At 36.7% G+C, this 20,230-nt stretch overlaps 1 protein-coding gene across 3 annotated transcripts; it reads right to left on the bottom strand.

Annotated features, from left to right (window-relative positions):
* Nucleotides 1-4,010: 4,010 nt before the first annotated feature.
* Nucleotides 4,011-6,433, bottom strand: LOC104224285 (dof zinc finger protein DOF2.4-like). 3 transcript variants are annotated; one of them, XM_009776123.2, is made up of 4 exons: nucleotides 6,086-6,433; nucleotides 5,004-5,900; nucleotides 4,806-4,841; nucleotides 4,011-4,235 (listed from the first exon to the last, which is right to left on the bottom strand). In XM_009776123.2, the coding sequence occupies exons 1-2, from the start codon at nucleotides 6,134-6,136 to the stop codon at nucleotides 5,010-5,012; spliced, it is 942 nt and encodes a 313-aa protein (XP_009774425.1). In that variant the 5' UTR covers nucleotides 6,137-6,433; the 3' UTR covers nucleotides 4,011-4,235; nucleotides 4,806-4,841; nucleotides 5,004-5,009. The 3 variants fall into 3 exon arrangements, with proteins under 3 accessions (XP_009774425.1, XP_009774300.1, XP_009774236.1); XM_009775998.2 differs by lacking the exon at nucleotides 4,806-4,841; XM_009775934.2 differs by lacking the exon at nucleotides 4,011-4,235 and having other exon boundaries at nucleotides 4,717-5,900.
* Nucleotides 6,434-20,230: the final 13,797 nt, after the last annotated feature.

The raw sequence follows: 20,230 nt of genomic DNA, 5'->3' as shown, positions 1-20,230 counted from the left end.
ACATTGTATCTATAGAAGAAATCAAAAGAAAATAAATAATTAGAGTAAAGTATGCATTGTAACATAAAACAAGAAGAAATATACAATTGTAACAAATAAATCATTGTGTATGATTATGTGATAATTTTACGGTTAAAAAGTAGTCCATTTGAAAGCTGATTTTTCAATATGTTTTCACTTCCACGCGCCTAAAAGAGAATGTATCTATGTTCTTTGCTACACCAGTGTTTATGGGGTAACAATTGTCAAATAATTTGTGTCTAGTTTAACGGGGTATTAGGCATTCTGCCTATTTTAAAGGTGAAATTAAAACGTTCCCTTTTCTGTTCGAGGCCAAACAACTTTAGTTTCTGCCCTCAGCATCGCATCTCATCTCTGCTTGCCTACTTAAGGTGAACACGTAATTGTTGGTGGGAACAAAATTACGAGTGTATTCAAATCCTAAATCAATAAACTCGATAAAGTACTGACAATGTCTCCAAACGATGGGGAGTAATCTTTAACAACTCAGTTGGTGGACTACCTAAACATTTATCTTTGGTGAGGGTTTAATTCCCCGCCTTATAATCCCCTCGCTTCCCCTTCCCCCACCCCTAAATTAAAAAAAAAAAAAAAAATTTGTCTCAAAGAAAACGGTCATACTGGAAAATGAAGTATAAGTCATTAAAAATATCATTTCAGGAAAAGAGGTCTATATGGTCAGTAGCCAACTTTGCAGTTCATCTCTTTCCTCTTTTTATTCCTTTCGATTTTCTTAAATCTTCAGTTCATCCGTCGCATTTATTCCAATGTAGTACTTGCCATTCGCATATATATATATATATATATATATATATATATATATATATATATATATATATATAAATAAATAATGTATAAACAAGAAATAGACGATATGAAAGGGCAGCCCGGTGCACTAAGCTTCAGGGGCGGATTTAGGGGTGGAAGGGTGTTCACCCGAACCCCCTTCCCCGAAAAGTTAAATTGTATATATAAGACAAAATCTATTTTTTACCTCTATATATTATGTTTTGAATCCCTTTGACATAGCCCAAAAGCATGGCTTAGTGGACAAGCAGCTTCAAAATTTTTGTAAGGTCATTGGTTCTATTCCCACTTGCTATAACTTCTTAACTTTTTTTTTAAACCCCCTTCAGAGTAATCCTGCCTCGCATACTGCTAAGCTCCCGCTATGCGCGGAGTCCGGGGAAGGGCCGATACACGAGGGTCTATCGTATGCAGCCTTACCCTATATTTCTGTAAGAGATGATTTTCACGGCTCAAACCCGTAACCTCCTGGTCACATGGCAACAACTTTACCAGTTGCGCCAAGGCTCCCTTCAGATAGACGATATGAAAAAGAGGTTGAAAGTTGAAAGGGATGGAAGATGAAGTAGTTCCTCACATTTTCTACTGCCGTATGTCCCTTAGAACATGGAGGAAATTATGGCTCCCTTTCATTAATATATTGTATTTCCATTTACTTAACTAGAGATAGACGCAGTGAAGTCAATTGGCGAAAGGGAAATGTGGAGATTAGGTTCTGTATTTCCTTCCTATATATATATGTACTTTCACGTTGAATTTCAAAAAAGATAAGAGAAAGATTTTGTCTAACTCCGCCATATTAGGGTGGTCTTTTACTAAAAAGAGAAGTACATGCCTCTAATTACAAAATAAGTAGTATAATTTGGACATAGATTTCAATAAAAGAGTTTTTGAAGTTGTGTTAACAATAATTTTTGGAAATTGAAGTTGTATTTGCACATATATTTTACTTGATAAAAAGTTGAAGTTTTGTGAGTGGAAGAAAAAAATTCACCCAAACTAGATTTTGGAACTTGAAATTTTTTCTTCAATTTTTTTTTTAAAATACTGATCAAATTTCATGAACAAACAATATTTTTATTTTTATTTTTAAAAAGAAAAAACAATCTATATTCAAACGGGAGCTAAATTCGAATCTAATTGGGTAACTTATAAGGGACAATATTCTTCTGCGAATTTAATTTCTATACATGACCGGCAGTGTAAAAGGTTTAAGATTAATTTGAATTAAAAAATATGATGAGCGAGGATTCAAAAAGCGGACTCTAACTAGTACTGGGACTGAAGTATATTTCTTATGTTGTTATTATTGGTGTTGCTATTGGCAGTGTAAGAATTTTATTAGTACATAATTAGGATATCTAAAAAATTAAAGTTACTACATCTAATCATCATAATAAGTGAATTGTTTACACTGTTAATGTATATACAAATTGAGTTAATTTCCTGCTATTACAAACGTTTGCCCTAAAGCCTTTACTAACCCTTCTCTCAAAGACGAGAGAGAGAGATGTAGGTGCTGTACGTAGAAAAAGCGAAAGCTGGACGAAGGAAACAGAGAGAAGCCGAAAGATAAAACAGTATCACTCTTATCCATGCCCAGTGGTGTGGTGGGGCGTCATAAAAATCTCTCTCTCATATTCATGCCTACATACATACACATATATGGAGTATATAAATCACCACATTTAGATCCAATGCTTTACTAAAATAAACAGACAAGAGAAAGGTTTGAAGTTTTCTATTTTTCCTTTTTCTTATCTGGGATTGGAAATAGGGAATGGGGGATGAGAGAAATAGGGTTAACGAGAGCCTACTTTATTATGATAATATTTGTAGTAGGATTTTTAAGTATATAGCCTGACAATATATATTTTTTTAGCACTATTAATGTAATTTAATAGTGGAGAGGTAGAGGCAGGCCGAAAAAGTATCAGGAAGAGGTGATTATGCAAGATATGACATTGCTCCAGCTCACTGAGGATATGATCATGGATAGAAAAGGGTGGAAGTTGAGAATAAAGGTAAATGGTTAGGAATTAGGATAGGTAGCTAAAGGTTGTCCTTGTATGTAATAGTAGCTTTAGTACATGAGTTAGTGTTATTTGTGTATTTTTGTATTCCTTGACTTTTGTGATTACTTGTTGTCGGTTTTGTTTTGCTTTCTGATTGCAGTACTTAGTTTTAGTTTTGTATTTTTGCTTCAGTTTTCTAAATGGTGTGCTTGTTGCTACCCTTCCTTTTACCTTTCATAAGCCAATGGTCTTCTGAAGACGGGCTCTTTGGCTTCTTGAAGGTAGGGTAAGCATGGGCGAAGCTACACTATGGCAAGGGTGGTTGACCACCCTTTGTCAGAAATTACACTGCGTATATAGGTAAAATATTAGGTTTTTGAGGCATATAATATATATTGAATACCATTTGTCAGAGATTTTTTTTTTTACTTCTTTCAAGTTTGAACACCCTGAGTAAAATTCCTGGCTTCGCCAATGGGGGTACAGTCTGCATACACATTACCATCTTCAGACCTCACTTGTGGAATTGCACTGGCCTATTATTATTGTTGTATTAATGAAATTTAACTTACGATAGTAAAATAGTTATCATTTATTTGTTACACATATTTACCTAGTTTAATAGTTCAGCAGAATCTTATCGCTTTATTCAAACCCTCGTTGCTCGAGATGTAGTATCGGTCCTTGCAAAAGTTAAAAATTCCTCCCTCTGGGCTGCCTTTATCTTTTTAGACCACCACCTCTCCAGTTGTATACTTTACTAGTACTATGCTTTTTCTGTTCATGTAATTATGAATCTTGAAGATTTGCCTCCAACAAACTATCCCTTTATAATTAACAAACATAATTGATTTGACCTAGCTATAGAGTAGTTTGCTGCTGTGAACGTGGGGGATGATATCATGTCAATGATAGTATTCTCTCTTCTCTCTTTAACGGAATATGATGACTCTGAGATGAGAGAATCCTTCTTTAATTTGTTTCTTCAATTTTGAGTTTCTCTGTGATTGGATTTTCTTGTGTTTTGAGTACATGTGGTATAGAACAGTTGCATGGTTTTTAGTGGAACTTTGGCGTTTTCTTTCTTTGACTAATACTTTATCTCTTTGTGTTCTTTCTAAATCTTTTCAAGCATCTCACTTATCCCACTCACAACCGACAAGATAATGCTCACTAATAATCTTGTCATAGATTAAGAATCATTCGCAAAAATTCAATCATAGGAAAATACTACGCAAAACTTTTAGAATTTAAGCCACATACATATAGAAGAAGTACACCAAGAGAATATATATTACTGTGCACCCATAACTAGGCTCCTGAGGTTTGAAGATAAAATCGTAAAAGCTTAGTTCCATTGCTTTCTCCTTTTTTGACCGGCAACATCTCTGTCTGAAAAAATTTCAACCGAAATTTACCAGTTTTATTCTATCAGCTTATTTAAAAGGCAATTATTAAATGGAATTAATAAGGCAAATAACCTTTTGCATCAGGTAATTAAATTGCATCGATAGTATAAAAATTCAAGAAATTTTCCGTGGATATAAGTTAATCCGAATATAGAATTTCAAGTGGCGAGCTGAAATACAGAAGTAGTTCAAACATGATCACAAGAATGCTGGAACAATTCGTGTATGAAAGACTTCAGCATATACTGATCAATATATAGTAATATAAGTTAAAATTTATCCTCTTAGATTTCAGATAATGAACGTTGAAATATATGAGATTATATAACTCCATTAAATAAGAAAATCTAATGTAAGTATTTTTACTCAAGAGATACAACTTCATATAGATAAAATTGAGAATATCTGAACTTAACAAAGAGACACAAAGGCAGATGTGGCTAGGTAGTGTTGGGATCACGATATCAAATGAGTTACTAAATATTATCACAATACTACTTGATGGAAACAGATTATAATGTCAGAATCCGAACTTACAAACGACTTCACAAACCTTGTTAAAGAATCTCCAAAAAATTACAAGTGTCCACTGAAACAAACAGACAAAAAAAAGATTCAAATATGCAATATATATATGTTTAATTTAGACCAATCCACACAAACTAGCTACCCATGCATCTCTTCTTTTTAATGAAGTAGACATTGACTTAAGATTGAAAAGAAGGGTAGAAGCTTCAAGTTTCAAGCTTACATGAAATCAAAGGAGATGGCCAGCTGAAGAGGAGTTGAGACCAGAAAACCCTGTCCATGCATTTCCACCCCAATATTGATTATTCTCCATAGTTCCCAAAAACTGTTTTGTGGAATTTAACCCTTGATTATTTTCTTCCATTCTCACTACTGAATCTTGATGAGAAATCCCAGATGGTGTTGCTTCAATTCCTTCACCTTGAAAAGGGTATAAATTTGTGGCTGCCAAAGATGGCAATCTCCACTGATGATGATCAGATCCTCCAGTGGCTGCTTGTAAATTGTTAGTACTATTCCCTATTTGGAATCCCATTTCATGACCAAGTCCCCCATTGTTTTGTGTAGAAACCAAAGGAGGAGGCTGAAATCCTCCGTATTGATGATTTAGGTTTTGGAAGGCAGCCATGAGAGGAGTTAAATGTGTGGATGACTGTGAAAAGTGTTGGCCAGTAATTTCTTTGCTGCAGCTTGAAGGACTTGCACTAGTTGAAGTGGAAGTAGTACCTATTTGTCTCTCCGCAGTGTTGTTACCGCCAGCGGTCTTTGAGCTGTTGTTAGTGCTTTTGCTTCTCTTGTTTCTTCGGCATCCTCCTCCCACCGGGACGCTCCTCAGAGCACCCCCTCTAGTCCAGTAACGACGACAACTCTTACAGAAGTGTCTGGGCTGTGCAAGGTTATAATTATTGAAGTAGCAGAACTTAGTGTTCGAGGAATCACACCTCGGGCACTTTAGTCCAGCTTCCGGCAGTGGAATCTTTGCTAATCGGGCTCGATCAACCATGGAACCAGGCCTGATCGAGCCTGGACTCCCACCCACATGAGCAGGCGGGACTGCTGTTGGAAGCTGGGAATTTTCGAGCCCAGGGTTTCCTTGTTGATTGTGATCTAGCTGCTGTAACTGAAGAACATCAAGAGGATGAAAAAGAAGAAAGTTAGAATTTCACAACTCTTAAGTACTCATCTATATTTGGTATATTCAACAAAAAGACTAGTAGAGAATATGAATATCTGCTTCTTCTTTTTTTTTTTTGTTAGTTGAAGAAGATGTATGGGGGGGGGGGGTGATTAAGATTAAAGCCATACCTGTTGCAAATTGGGATGATCTAGATAGACTGGAAAAGATGAGAAACTCATGGTTTCTTTCTTTGATCTCTTTGATCTTTATCTCTTTTGTAAAAGGTTGATGAATTTTTTTGGAAATATGTGGTGGAGGAATCACAGTAAAGAGAGGAGGGGAATAGAATACCAGAGCCCCAATAAAAAGAAAGGAAATGAAAGGAAAAGAGAGAAGGAAGATGAAGGCAGGAAAGGGGGAAATAGAGAGTTTTAGTTTTATTTTCTTTCTCTCGTTCGTTCTTTTTGTTTTTACTACTACTACTACTATATTTTTAGGGTTTTGTAATTTGAGTGGGGGAAGTTCCTTCGCATCTAAGCTTTCTTTGTTGATGCCCTTGGACTACATATTGTTATTATTATTAGTGCTCGATAAAAAGGAGAATTGTGAGTCCTCTCTCTCTTGCCTTGTGTAATATTATCTCAGCTATAGCTTTTTATGGTGGGATCCTCTTACGTATTTGAAATTCTAAATAGGGTCATAGTAGCTCCATAATAATCAGGAGTGATATTCTTTGGACCCCTTTTTTGCTTTAATTTGCTTAGCCTTGTTTGGGATAGAGATAATATTTTTAGCTAACTACTGTTGCTAGTACTTTTTATGGTACCCTTGTGTAAGCCCTAGAGTTAGGTTTCTTCTCCTCCTCTTCTTCTGCTTTTTCCCCTTGTCTGTTTATATCTTCTAAAGTTTATGGGTAGCTTTCTTTAATTGACCCACATGCAATTTGATGACACTTAAGTAATTAAACAAGGAGAGACGTTCCAAACTTAAATATCTCAACAGAAAATCTTAATTCTAGTATTGGTGCCAATTGAGTATTCATGGAGTTTTTTTAATGGAGTTCAAACCTAGAGAGAAAGAAAAATCAGCGGTCTAGTTCCTACAGTAGGTTATATTGAAGTGAAATATATCACTTCAAATGAATGAGTTTAAGTTATATACACCGTCAGTGCATGTTATTAATTTTTATACTATCACGTATGTGTGTGTATCATGCATTTCATGTCAGTCGCCCTCAGAGGCACTCAGATGTTACAGGTTGTATCTTCTCTATCTCTTTAAATTAGTATTTTTATTTATGCTTTCCTGCCTTACATACTCGGTACTGTATTCGTATTGACGTCCCTTTTGCATGGGGACGTTGTGTTTCATACCCACAAATCCCAATAGATAGGCTGACGGTCCTCCTTGTAGGTTGCCAACTCAACGGAAGGTGTTGTTGCACTCCATTTACTCAGGAGTTGCCTTTTGGAGTCAGTATGCTTATGTACATATGATGGGTATGACGGGGCTTGTCCCGACCTTATGATGTTTATTTATTCCTTGACAAATATCATGTATATAGATGTTTTGTTTGGCCTAGTAGGCCCGAATATCTTTTGTATATCATTTTGGGGTTGTCCTTTATCGAGCATTCTTTATGTTATGTTCAGGTTATCTCATGACGGACTTTCTCACCCATTTACGCATGATAGTATGGTTAAGGATACGTTACATTGGTACTCGACAAATAAGGCCCGGATGCCCATCGCGGCTCTACGGTTTGTGTCGTGACAGTTTATATGTATTTTGCATTTTCAGCACATTAATAGTTATTGTTTCAGCAGATTGTATGTTTTATGTTTTCTTTTGTATTTAGTTGTTTGGCTTCTTTTTTTAAAATAAAGAAGTATGACATATTATGCAAATTTATGCTACGATAATGTGATGACACGATAGGTCATTTTGAGTTCAGGCATTTATTTTTGTATTCTAAGACCCCGATTAGCTCCGTTTAGTGTTTTTCGATTTACGTGCACACTCCATGTCTTATTCCAAAAAATTTATGTGAAAAACTAAAGAAAATATGAATTAAAGCCTTAAAAATAATTTGAGTTGATTACGGTCAATATTTTGTGTAAACGGACCCAAATCGATATTTTGATGGTCCTGGTAGATCCGTATCGTGATTTTGGACTTGAGTGTATGTCCGGAATCGAATTTGGTAGTCCCTAACATGTTTTGGCATGATTTGTTAAAAATTAGTAATTTGAAGGTTTAAGGAATTCCGAAGTTTGACCGTAGGTTGACTTTATAGTTACCAAGTTCAGATTTTGGTTCCGCGACTTGGTATAGGTTTATTTTACTATTTAAGATTTGTCTGCAAAATTTGGTATAAAACAGAGTTGATTTGATATGATTCGGACGCTCGGTTGTGAATTTGAAAATTCTTGAGTTTATTTGAAAATTTCATGCATTTTGATGTCCGATCGTAGAAATATGTGTTATTTTGGTGTTTCGATAGCGCGAGCAAGTTTGTATGATGTTATTACACTTGTGTGCATGTTTGTTGGAGCCCGAGGGGCTCGGGTGAGTTTCGAATAGGTTAAGGATCGATTTTGGACTTAGAGGATCCGTTGGTTCAGCTGTTGCTGATGTCTGGTGTTTTATTCTTCGTGATCGTGAAGCTACTCTTGTGATCGCAAAGGGTAACTTGGGGATGGGGTGGTTTTCTTCTACGCGAACGTGGAGAAGTGGCCGCGAATGCAAAGCATCAGAGGGATTACCCTTCACGAATGCGATTGTTTAGGTGAGGATCTGGGGGAGGTAGGGGTTACTCTATGCGAATGCGAGCCCAGCTCGCGAATGCGAAGGACATGGGGGACAGGCCATCGCGAACGCGTAGGCCATTAGGGCCGCTGTTCTTCGTGAATGCATCGGGCCCTTCGAAAATGCGAAGAAGACCTGACGCCCAGTTCTTAAAAGGTCCCAAAATCGGGAATTAAGTCATTTTTCACCATTTTCAAGTTTGAGCTTGGCCTAGAGGCGATTGTAAGAGGGTTTTCATCCCAACTTCATAGGTTAGTAGATTTTAACTTGTTTCCTTATAATTTCATAATCACCCATTGATATTAACCTTTAATCTATTCTTTTCTATGGTAGAAATTAGGGATTTAGGTAGAAATTGAGAATTTTGAGAAATTGATATTTAGACCTCAAATTGAGGTCGGATTTTGAACTAATCTCATAACCGGGCTCTAGTGTGAATGGGTAATCGGGGTTTAGTCTGAATCTCAGGTTTTGACCAAGCGAGCTCGGGGTTGACTTTTGTTGACTTTTTCCAAAAAATTAAAGGTTGAATCTTCTTCACTTGTGGGTAGTTTCTAAAGCATATTTTGAATTATTTGAACTATATTTGGTTGGATTTGATTGGTTTGGAGGCTAATTCTAGAGGAAAAGCCGCGGTCGAGCATTGATTTGGTTGCGGAGTGAGGTAAATGTCGTGGTTAACCTTGACTTGAGGGACTATGACTTGTTTGTCTATTTTCTACATGTTTTATATATGGTAACAATGTATATGTGAGGTGACGAGTACTTATGCATTGTTGTTGTGTAACAGCATGCAGGTGGAACTTGTTTCTTTGTATTTTATTGTTTTGTTAATTATGATATCCATACTTAGGTTAGATTATTACTTCTTTGATTATTCGTTTCATATTTATTGATTATTTCAAAGTTGTTGAATATTTTCGGAAGTTGAAGTTTGATATCATGGCACCATATTTGAATTTAATCATTCTCCACGTTGTTTATTTTTCAAATTCATAGTATTATTATTATTACACGGTGAGGATGCAGGGAAATAATTTAACTTCAAATATGGTGCCATGATATCAAACTTCAACTTTCCAAAACATTCAACATCTTTAAAATAAGAAATAAATACGAGACGAATAATTAAAGAAGTAATAATCTAACATAAGCATGAATAACATAATTAACAAAATAATATAATACAAAGAAATAATTTTCACCCGCATGCTTTAACTCAATGATAATACATAGATACTCGTCACCTCACATATACGTTGTCCCCACACATAAAACACATAGTAAATAGACCAACAAGTCTTAATCCCTCAAGTTAAGGTTAATCACGAAACTTACCTCACTTCCACAATCAAATCAATGCTCTACTGCTATTTTCCCTCTAGAATTAGCCTCCAAAACAATCAAATCTAACCAAATATAGTTCAAATAATTCAAAATAAGCTTCAGAAACTACCCACGAGTGAAAAGATTCAATCTTTAATGATTTTGAAAAAAGTCAACAAAAGTCAACCTCGGGCCCGCTTGGTCAAAACGTGAGATTCGGACCAAAACCCAATTACCCATTCATCCCCAAGCCCGATTATGTTATTAGTTTCAAAATCCAACCTTAATTTGAGATGTAAATATCAATTTCTCAAATTTTTTAATTTCTACCTGAATCCCTTATTTCTACCATGGAAAAAACATAGATTAAAGGTTAAAATCAATGGATTTTTATGAAGATGTAAGAAAACAAGTTGAAATCTAGTAACCTATGAAGTTGGGATGAAAAACCTTTTCAAAATCGCCTCTAGGCCGAGCTCAAACTTGAAAATGGTGAGAAACGGGATAAAACCTTACTTTTGAAACTTTAAATCACTAGGCATCAGGTCTTCTTCATGTTCGCGAAGGACCTGACGCGATCCCGAAGAACAACAGCCTGAGTGGCCTTTGCGTTTATGAGAAACGCTCCGCATTCGCGATGGCTTGTCCCCCTAGCCTTCGCATTCGCAAGCCTAGGCTCGCGTTCGCGTAGAGTAACTGACCAGCTCCCCCAGGTCCCTCCTTAATACTACGCGTTCGCAAGAGGAGAGTCACGTTCATGAAGGGTAAATCCCCCACTACTTTGCATTTGCGAGCAGCATCTCGCGTTCACGATGAATGAAGTCCTCCCCAAACCTTATTCCCCTTCGTTATTGCGAGAGGCTTCGCGATCGAGAAGCATGTTGCACCAGACACCAGAAAACTAGCTGAAGCTGCAATCTCTAAGTCCAAAAATGATCCGTAGCCTATATGAAACTCAACCGAGCCCCTCGGTATCTAAACCAAACATGCACATAAGTGTAATAACTTCATACAAACTCGCTTGCGCGATCGAAATACCAAAATATCACTTAAACTATAAACCAGACATCAAAATGCATGAAATTTTCAAAGAAACTCAAGAACTTTCAAATTCACAACCGAGCGTCTGAATTCTATCAAATCTACTTCGTTTTGCACTAAATTTTATAGACAATAAAGTCAACTTATGGTCAAACTTCACAAATCCTTAAACCTTCAAATTACTAGTTTTCAACAAATCATGTCAAATCAAGTTAGGACTTCCGAATTCAATTTCGAACATGCGTCCAAGTCCAAAATCGCAATACGGACCACACTAGGATCGTCAAAATACCTATCCGGGTCCGCTTACACAAAAATATTGACTGTAGTCAACTCGATTTATTTTTAAAGATAAAATTCATGTTTTTTTATTAATTTTTCACATAAAAACTTTCCGAAAAAAGACACGGACTATACATGCAAATTGAGAAATATTAAACGGAGCTAATCGAGGCCTCGGGACACTGTAATAAGTGCTAGAGCTTAGAATGACCTATTGTTCATCACTCATATTCCCATAGACATGTGTGCCGTCTATAGAGATCACTGACCGAAAATGTGTACAATCGTCAATGGATGGTTTAAATGCCTAAAATATATATCTTAATATGTTTTATTGAATTCTAGGACAATGCCGAAAGTGGCTTGTGGTAAGAGTACCACAAGTTAGTTGAGTAAATCCTTTGCAATACGAGTCATTGCAAAGTGGCTTGTAATAGGTTCTTTACAAGTTAGTGAAGTTAAAAGCCTACAGGTGTAGGTCATGGTTTTTTGATCCCCTTGTGTGAGATTTTTCCACGTAAAAATTCTCTGCCTTATTTACGTATTGTTTTTAGCATTCTCAGCAGAATCTTGTAGAGGACCAAGTACTCTATGGTTTGGTGGACTCATGCAAACTAACATATACACTGTTTTACCTTGTACCTTATGGACTCTCAAGTTGTGAAATCAATACATAGGCAATCATATCAATATCCAGGTTAAAATAATTTTTATTGAATGTGTCCATATTATGTGTATATATGTCTGCCGATGTATTTGCAATCACCCACATGTTGCTTCCACAGTGCCTTGCACAAAGCATCCACTTACAACCTTTCTCCCATCAACGACAAATCACCTTTCAAAATTATTTTTGTTAACTCAACAACCTCAAACTCCTTAGAACGTTTGATGCTAAAGTTTTTAACTGCTCTTTTGTAGGATATTCTCGCTATTATATTGAAAAGTATACATTTTCAACTATTCAACTACTTTTCTTCATCTCACATTGTTGTTCGAATCTCATGCATATCTCTTATGAAAACATCAACATCGGGTTGAAATTGAAGGTGATGAAGAAAGAAAAGATGCTTAGAATGATATTGCACATGTACCAAGTATACCTGTGGCCGCATGGCCAGAGCAGGCTGTGCAGTCACAGCCAGCTCAGTGGTGGCATTACGCTCCATTGTCACCACTAGTTCCTCCTCATGATCATAATTTTTGTCATGCCTAAAGGGTGATTCATTGCCCGACTCATCGGTGTTATCATCATAGTCACTATTATCTCTTTCACTCCATGCATCTGCTATATCATTATTCTTTCAATTATGTTAACACATGATCGTTTTCCTTATACAAGCAATCAAATAATAAATATGTTGAACCTATAAAATATTAATTAATTAATTTACGGTTTAAAATTATCATTTATAATTTGTATGTGGCGCCTTATTATGCCTTTTTTATTGGCTCGTAGATGTAACAACATGACCCTCCCTCCAAGAATAGAGAAAGTCCTAACTTTGTACGTTTGTTTGTAACTTGTAAAGGCTTCATTTGAAAAATTAATATCGGGCCAATACGCCTTATAAAAAAGCAAACATAATATTAATATAAGCATAAAAGAGTGATACTATAGACATTGAATATGTCTTTACCAATTGGACTGTGAAGTCTGCCATTTATCGTCCCACCGTAGTTTGATTGTTCATGCATAGACGAGAAGTTGTGTTTTGGTTCCCCATTCGATAGAGATAGGTTCAGATCAGGCCAAACTCGTTGACATGGTACTTATTCTAATAAAACAGCTCTAAAAACATCCTCAGAGGGTTGGGTGTTAGTCGGAGTACACAAAACTTCATTCCCGTTCATATCTTCTAAGATTAAATACATTTTAAGAATTCTTACCGCAAGTAAATTCCTATGTTCATCCGGAGCCCTTAAAAATTCTTGCAAAGTTTCACTATTATGAATTTGAACTTGGCATAATAACTCACACCTGGTGAAGTAATTGAATATGAAAATCTTTCAATTACCTTAAGTTCATCAAACACCTATTAGCACCCATTTTTGAACATAACAGAGCAACTAATATGTGGTACTAGCGCAACTTAACACTAGTTGCATGAGAAAAACTATAGTGCCGAGTTATTATCCAGCACAATCTCACCGCTCCCAATATAATGCAAACCTAATTCATCTTTCATCCGTCATTGTTTAAAGACTACTAAAAATTATAATAAAGATAAAAAAACAAAGGCAAATTCGTATCAACATAATAAAATGTTAGCTCTACATGAATACGGGTCCGATTTAAGTAGATGATAAATGAACAGTTGGAAGGATTTGTAAGTACAGGGGAATTATTATAGATAAGGTTGGCATGTAAAAGGACAGGTATAGAATATGCCTAACATGCGCTATATCCTATCAAAGTTGACCAGATGGCCGTTAGCCTGGGACGTTTGACCAAGAGGGTATAGCGCATGTTAGTCACGTGCTACATTTACTTGGTTCTTTGTTTTTTTTTTACGTTACTTTGGTTCTTCAAGTTACACTTTGCGTTACTTTGATTCCGGACTCATATATAAGTTTCTACCATAAATTGGAGAATTTAATAGGTTCAAATTTAACTGCCAAAGAATTGAATACTGAAGGCAGGCGACACTAATAAATTAAAGCCTATTTCTTGGCAGCTGAAAGAATTATCTGAAGGGTTAAAATTAAGCCAAAAAAAAGATAGAGTGTTAAGATTTATGCAATCCATCGCTATTAGAAATTCGGCAAAAACCGACTAAAAAAATCGATCAAAGCTAGTTAGTACTGGCCAATAACCGTCCAAAATACGACCATTTACGTGTGAACGGTATTTTGATGGCCGGAAAGGCATACCGACCAAAGTTTGTCGGAAATTACCAACCAACTTTGGTCGGTCAATTAAATTTAAAAAATAATATTGCAAAAAAAAAAAGGACCAAAGTTGGTCGGTATTTTAATTATGTAATCAAAAGATTCACCATCTGGGAATCGAATCGGAGTCTATACTTGGCAGGATACTATTCTACCACTAGACCATTGGTGCATTTTGTTTTAAGACTGTCTTTTATTTAATTTATACTCTTTAATTGTATTTTCGCACGAAAATAACCGACCGAAGTTGGTCGATTTTATTAAAAAATAAATTACCGATCAAAGTTGATCGATTTTTTAAAATGACCGGCCGAATTAACCGAGCAATTTTTGCCGATTTTTTTAATATTAATATTAATTTATTTTAATTGAAAAATTGATCAAAGTTGGTCGGTTTCTTGAAAAATAAATTTTGCGGGACTCAACTTTGGTCCCAAAAATAAAATATTTTGAAAACCGACCAACTTTTGCACCAAATATTTTGGTCCCAAAAATAAAATAAAATTTTGCACCAAAGAAAACCGACCAACTTTGGTCGGTTTCGTAAAAAAAATTAAAAAATAAAATATTTTGAAAAACTGATCAACTTTGATCGATTTTTTGGCCGATTTTTTGACTGACCAAAATTGATCGATCGAACTTGGTCGATTTTTGCCGAATTTCTAGCCGTGCATCTTATTGAGTCGTGTGATACGGAGGGATGAACCGCAAATAATACTGATCATGATGCCCAAATTTGTAATCCAATAAAAGTAGAAAAACAAAATAGAATGACGGGGAGCTGGTTTGGGGATTTTTTGTTGGGGGTGGGGGGTGGGGGTGGGGGTGGGGGGATTAAAAAGGTTTCTATAACTTTGTTTGACTATAAATGATAGTATTTCAGTATTTGTAAATAATAATTTAATTATTATTCGAATATTATAAAATATTTTTGAAAAGTATTTCAAGTGAAATGATTATTTAATTTATTCACTACTTAAAAGCAGTACATCTCAAACTTCTAACCGCTAGAAAGGTGCGTTTGTTAAAGTATGTTGAAACGTTCTTTCTCTAGATATTCGTTGTTGCTACTGTTACAGTTATAGCAGCAATATTGGACGTTCTCTCTTGAAACTATTGTTGCCAAAATGTTGCTTTTAGTTACATATGAGAATATTATTGTCTGGATCGAAATCTATCTATTGAATATTTAACCCAAGATAGTACTTGGGGAAGAGTTCATAAGTCGTCATTTGTCAAAATGGCCCAAGAAGCGGGGAAGTCTGTGGTCGAAGAGTTAACATGGGACGAAGTCGAGGAATCAACAAAGATCGAGCCCAAGGTCGAGTATTTTTTGACGGAGTTATAACTGCTAGTTCCAAGATAGGATATTACAGAGAATATTATAGTGGATATTCTATACACTTGTACTATTAAGGTTTTTAGGAGCATGTTCCCTAAAAAAGTAAGAAGATACTATAATAGGGGACATGTGATATTCTTTTGTAAAAAACACACTTTGACTCGAGAAAGAAAATCGGATCTCATTTGCTAAGATACAAATATCACCTTTTCACAAAGATTCTTGTCTATACTTTTTCACTAGATTTGAGAATAACTCAAATATTTAATGGATTATCTATCATTCATCATTGTAATAAAGAACATCCACTTATTACATTCTTTCTTGGGTGACTCATTCATTCTATTTACTTAAATGTAATTTATTGCTATTCATTGATATTGAATCCATCTGTTGCTTCTTCATGAGCCCCATCTAGGGATGTTGTTGTTAGCTAAGATTAACTCTTATTTATTTAAACTTCATTGTTTGAATCAAGATCTATATTTTTGGTCCAAAAATTATGTGGCTCTATTTCCCAAATTAAACATCTTAAGTAATTGTCTGTTTATAAATAAAGCGATAATAGTCCATTTATAATACCAAAAAGCATTTTGCTGAATTTTGGTTTGTTTCTTGCTCATACTTGATCTTCTATACTTTTCATCTTTAGACATTCAAATTGTTAATTCTGAAAATTTTATTTTGATGGCGAGTGAGGTTTGCTCATATCTTTACAACCAAGATAGTACTGAGGGAAGATTTCTTAAGTCGTCGTTTGTCGAAATGGCCGAAGAAGTGGTGAAGTCTGTGGTCGAAGAGTCAGCAAGGGACGAAGTCGAGGAGTCAACAAAGGTCGAGGCCGAGGCCGAGGTCGAGTACTTTTAACGGAATAATAATGGCTAGTTCCAAGATAGGATATTATAGAGAATATTATAGTGGATGTTCTCTGCACTTATATTATTAGGATTTTTTAGGAGCATGTTCCTTATAAATAGAAACGGATACTATGATAGGGGACATGTGATAATCATTTGTAAAAAATATACTTTGACTCGAGAAAGCGAATCATATCTCATTTTCTAAGATACAAACATCATCTTTTCAGTAAGATTCTTCTCTATACTTTTCCACAAGATACGAGAATGACTCAAATATTCAAGGGAACAAGGGATTATCTATCATTCATCATTGTCAGAAAGAACATCCACTTATTCAATCCTTTCTTGGGTGACTCTTTCATTCTATTTATTTAAATGTCATTTATTGCTATTTATTGATATTGAATGCTACATTATTGCCTCTGATTTCTAGAAATTTTATTGAATGCTACTACCACTGTCCGACTATATCTACATAGTATCTGTTGCTTCTTCTGGAGCCCCATCTAGGGATATTATTGTTAGCTAAGATTAACCCTTATTTATATAAACTTAATTATTTGAACCAAGATCTATATTTTTGGTCCAACAATTTGGCGCCATCTGTGGAAATATTTTTAGGTAAATATTTAGTTTCCCCTAGATATACAATTAATGCAAGTCACTAACGTCAAAAAACCCCGAAATCTCCTTTCATTGTGTAAATAAAATCCTACATGGCAGGTAACCAAGGAGAAAGGATAAAAATAACAATTTGCTTCCCAACCAACCTCACGAATATCATCAACAAATGATGTGAAATAGTAGGTGAGGACACGACGCCTAGCACGTGTCCTAGGCGAGAGAGGTCACCACCCCCGCACCGCATCATAACAAAATCCAGCGAAAAAGGGGCCTCCACGTCTACATAGGAGGCGACGCCCCAGCTGTGAAAAACCTCCTTGAGGCATGGCTGACCGACACACTAGCAAGCGTCCTCAACAAACCCGCTCCAAGTGTGACTGCAGAAATTGCAAGGGCCTGTATGATACAACAAATAGACGAGCAGTGCAACCGAGCCTCCCTCGAACGGTAGGTATAATTCACAACGTTACTGCTTTTACAAGTGACAACGTCTTCGCTGCCATTCTAAAGAGGATGGAAGAATGGAGAATAAGAACAAGGCACTCCAAGACCAGATGAAAGAACACCAAGAACGATTTGACAAGATACTGGGCGCTCTCAAGCTGCTGCCAAAAAGGGATGCCAGCAGGTTCATAGAGCAGCCGTATAACGATGATGCAGTCCCACATGCCATACCAAAGACCTTTAAAATGCCACCCTACCTTAGGATATACGATGGAACGTCCGATCCTAAAGATCAGGTGACTCATTACGTCACCGTCGCGAAAGGCAATAACCTCGCCAAGGAACAAGTGTCCTCCATTTGGTTGAAGAAGTTTGGCGAAACCCTCACGGGAGGGGAATTAACATGGTATCACAGCTACCAACCCACTCCATAGAAACTTTTGAAGAAATGGCCGATAAGTTCGTAACCGCCCATGCTGGAGCGAAGAAGGCCGAGGCGAGAGTGAATGAAATATTTTCTATTAGGTAGTCCTTGGGAGAGGGACTAAGGGACTTTCTCGCCCAGTTCAACAGAGTAAGACTGACTTTGCAAAATGTAACTGAAGGGATGGCAGTCGCATCTTTTCAGAACGGGCTGAGTAGAGAGGGTTCAAGAGCAACTAGGAAACTATTGAGCCGATTGATGAAGTATCCTATAATCACTTGGGATGAAATCCACAATGCTTATTATGCTGAGGCCCGAGCAGACGAGGACGATCTCAACGGACTAACTCACTAGCTAACCTCAGTACAAGCCGAATCCAGAAAAGAACGAAGAGATAGTACCAGAAGAGATCATCCGATTCTGCAACTTAACAGGGAACAACACCAACCATATATCAGGGCGGCCGCCACACCCTCCCTTCGTTATAAAGAAGGCCCATCCAGACCAAGGACAAGGACTCATCGGAACGAAAGAGGTATGCCTCCTTTATTATATGCTCATAATTTTGTGTGTCGCCTACAAAAATAGTCTACGCTCTTGAGAAACTCGAAACAAAAGTGAAGTGGCCGCCAAAGATGAGATCAAATCAGAACACTTGAAACTCTGATGCCCTCTGTGAGTTCCACCAGGAAAGCAGACACAAAATAGAAGATTGCATCGCTCTCACACAGGAAGTCGTAAACATGTTACGGCAAGGGCACCTCAAAGAGTTGTTAAGCGATAAGGGAAGGACCAACTTTGCCAGAGGACCTGAACATCAAGGCCTACCATCGCCAGCTCATACCATCAACATGATCATCGGCGGTAGCAACAACGCCTCTATCTATAATGTGAATTTTACCACCACTCACAAACTCAATCGGTCTATCACCCGCGAACAGTACTACGGACTCGAAGAAAGTATCATCTTCGATGAGTCGGATGCCAACGGTTTGACTTTCCCTCATAATGATGCCCTTGTTATTACTTTACGCATTTTAGATACCGATGTCAAACGTATCATGGTGGACGATGGAAGTGGTGCATACATTATCCATCCTCTAGTCCTTACCCAAATGAGGCTCGAGGATAAGTTAGTGTTGTGTTGCATCACGCTAACCAGTTTTAATAATGCAATTGAGCAAATATCCGGGGAAATTACACTGTAAGGCCCCGTGAATTTCCTACTCATAACCCCGAATCCCGTGGTGCCAAGTTAGGAGCATGTGTTAGGATTCATAAAAATTCTTCGCGGCGAGCAAGCTCGCCATGGTTCGAACCCCTTTGGATTGAAAAGTGCATTAAAAAGTCAAGAAATAATGTTTTCCAGAGAAGTGCGATGTTGCGGTCGAAAATGAGGTCGCATATCAGGTATGCGGACCGCATAGGGGGCATAGTCACCGCAAAGTGAGTCAATATGTTAGTCAAATTTGAGGTTAAATATGCGGTTCATTATTCGATCGCATAATCAATATGCGGACCGCATAATCAATATGCGGACCGCATAGTCGTCGTATAATTTCCTTGGGATTTTGTAAGGAGCAGTTCTGCGGTGCATTATGCGACCGCAGAATGGGTATGCGAACCGCATTTCTGCCGCATACCTAGACAGAATGTTCAGATTTTGGGAGCACTTTTGTGGTCCATTATGCGGGCCGCATTTCTACTTTGCGATCACAAATGCGATCGCAGACCTGACTCGGGGCTCCAATTTTCTAAATTTTAAGCCCGACCCCTTATCGATATATTCGGTGTTATAACTCATTTTGAGCATATTTCCTGATACTTTTAGAGAGAGAGAGACAGAGGGTCTTAGAGAGGGAAGTGCTTTCCATCAAATTACTCCATGAAACCTTGCCAAATCTTTGAAGATGATCAAGTGAGGGCATCTAAATCTTCATCCCAAGAGGTAAGACTTCATTACCTTAGCTCTTATTCCTATGATTAGCAATAAGGGATCACTAATGAAGTAATTCATGGGGTATAAGAATGAATTTCTTGCATGCATATCACACCATAGAATATTTGGAGGTAGTGAACTAAAAAGAAAGCAATTGGGGTATAAAATGATAGAAATTTCTCTCAAAAGGGCCTAAGATCACAATGCACCTTTAGTGTTTGATAGTATGCTCAAAACAAGCTAGAATCTCAATCTTGTCTCTAATTCTTGGTTTAATTTGTAATTCTTACACAATAGATCGAAGTGCAAAAAGTTCCAAAATTTTGTAAGGAATAAGGAAAGCTTTATTGA

The sequence above is a fragment of the Nicotiana sylvestris genome, chromosome 6, assembly GCF_000393655.2.
Source record: "Nicotiana sylvestris chromosome 6, ASM39365v2, whole genome shotgun sequence".
Lineage (NCBI taxonomy): Eukaryota > Viridiplantae > Streptophyta > Magnoliopsida > Solanales > Solanaceae > Nicotiana > Nicotiana sylvestris.
The sequence above is the reverse complement of the archived record's forward strand: the minus strand, read 5'-3'. Positions and strand labels throughout refer to the sequence as shown.

Excerpts from the sequence above, each read along its gene's own strand:
- LOC104224285 (XM_009776123.2), bottom strand. The coding sequence starts at position 6,136 with ATGAGTTTCTCATCTTTTCCAGTCTATCTAGATCATCCCAATTTGCAA. Across the intron at positions 5,901-6,085 it reads ATCATCCCAATTTGCAACAG|TTACAGCAGCTAGATCACAA; the intron begins GTATGGCTTTAA and ends GATGTTCTTCAG.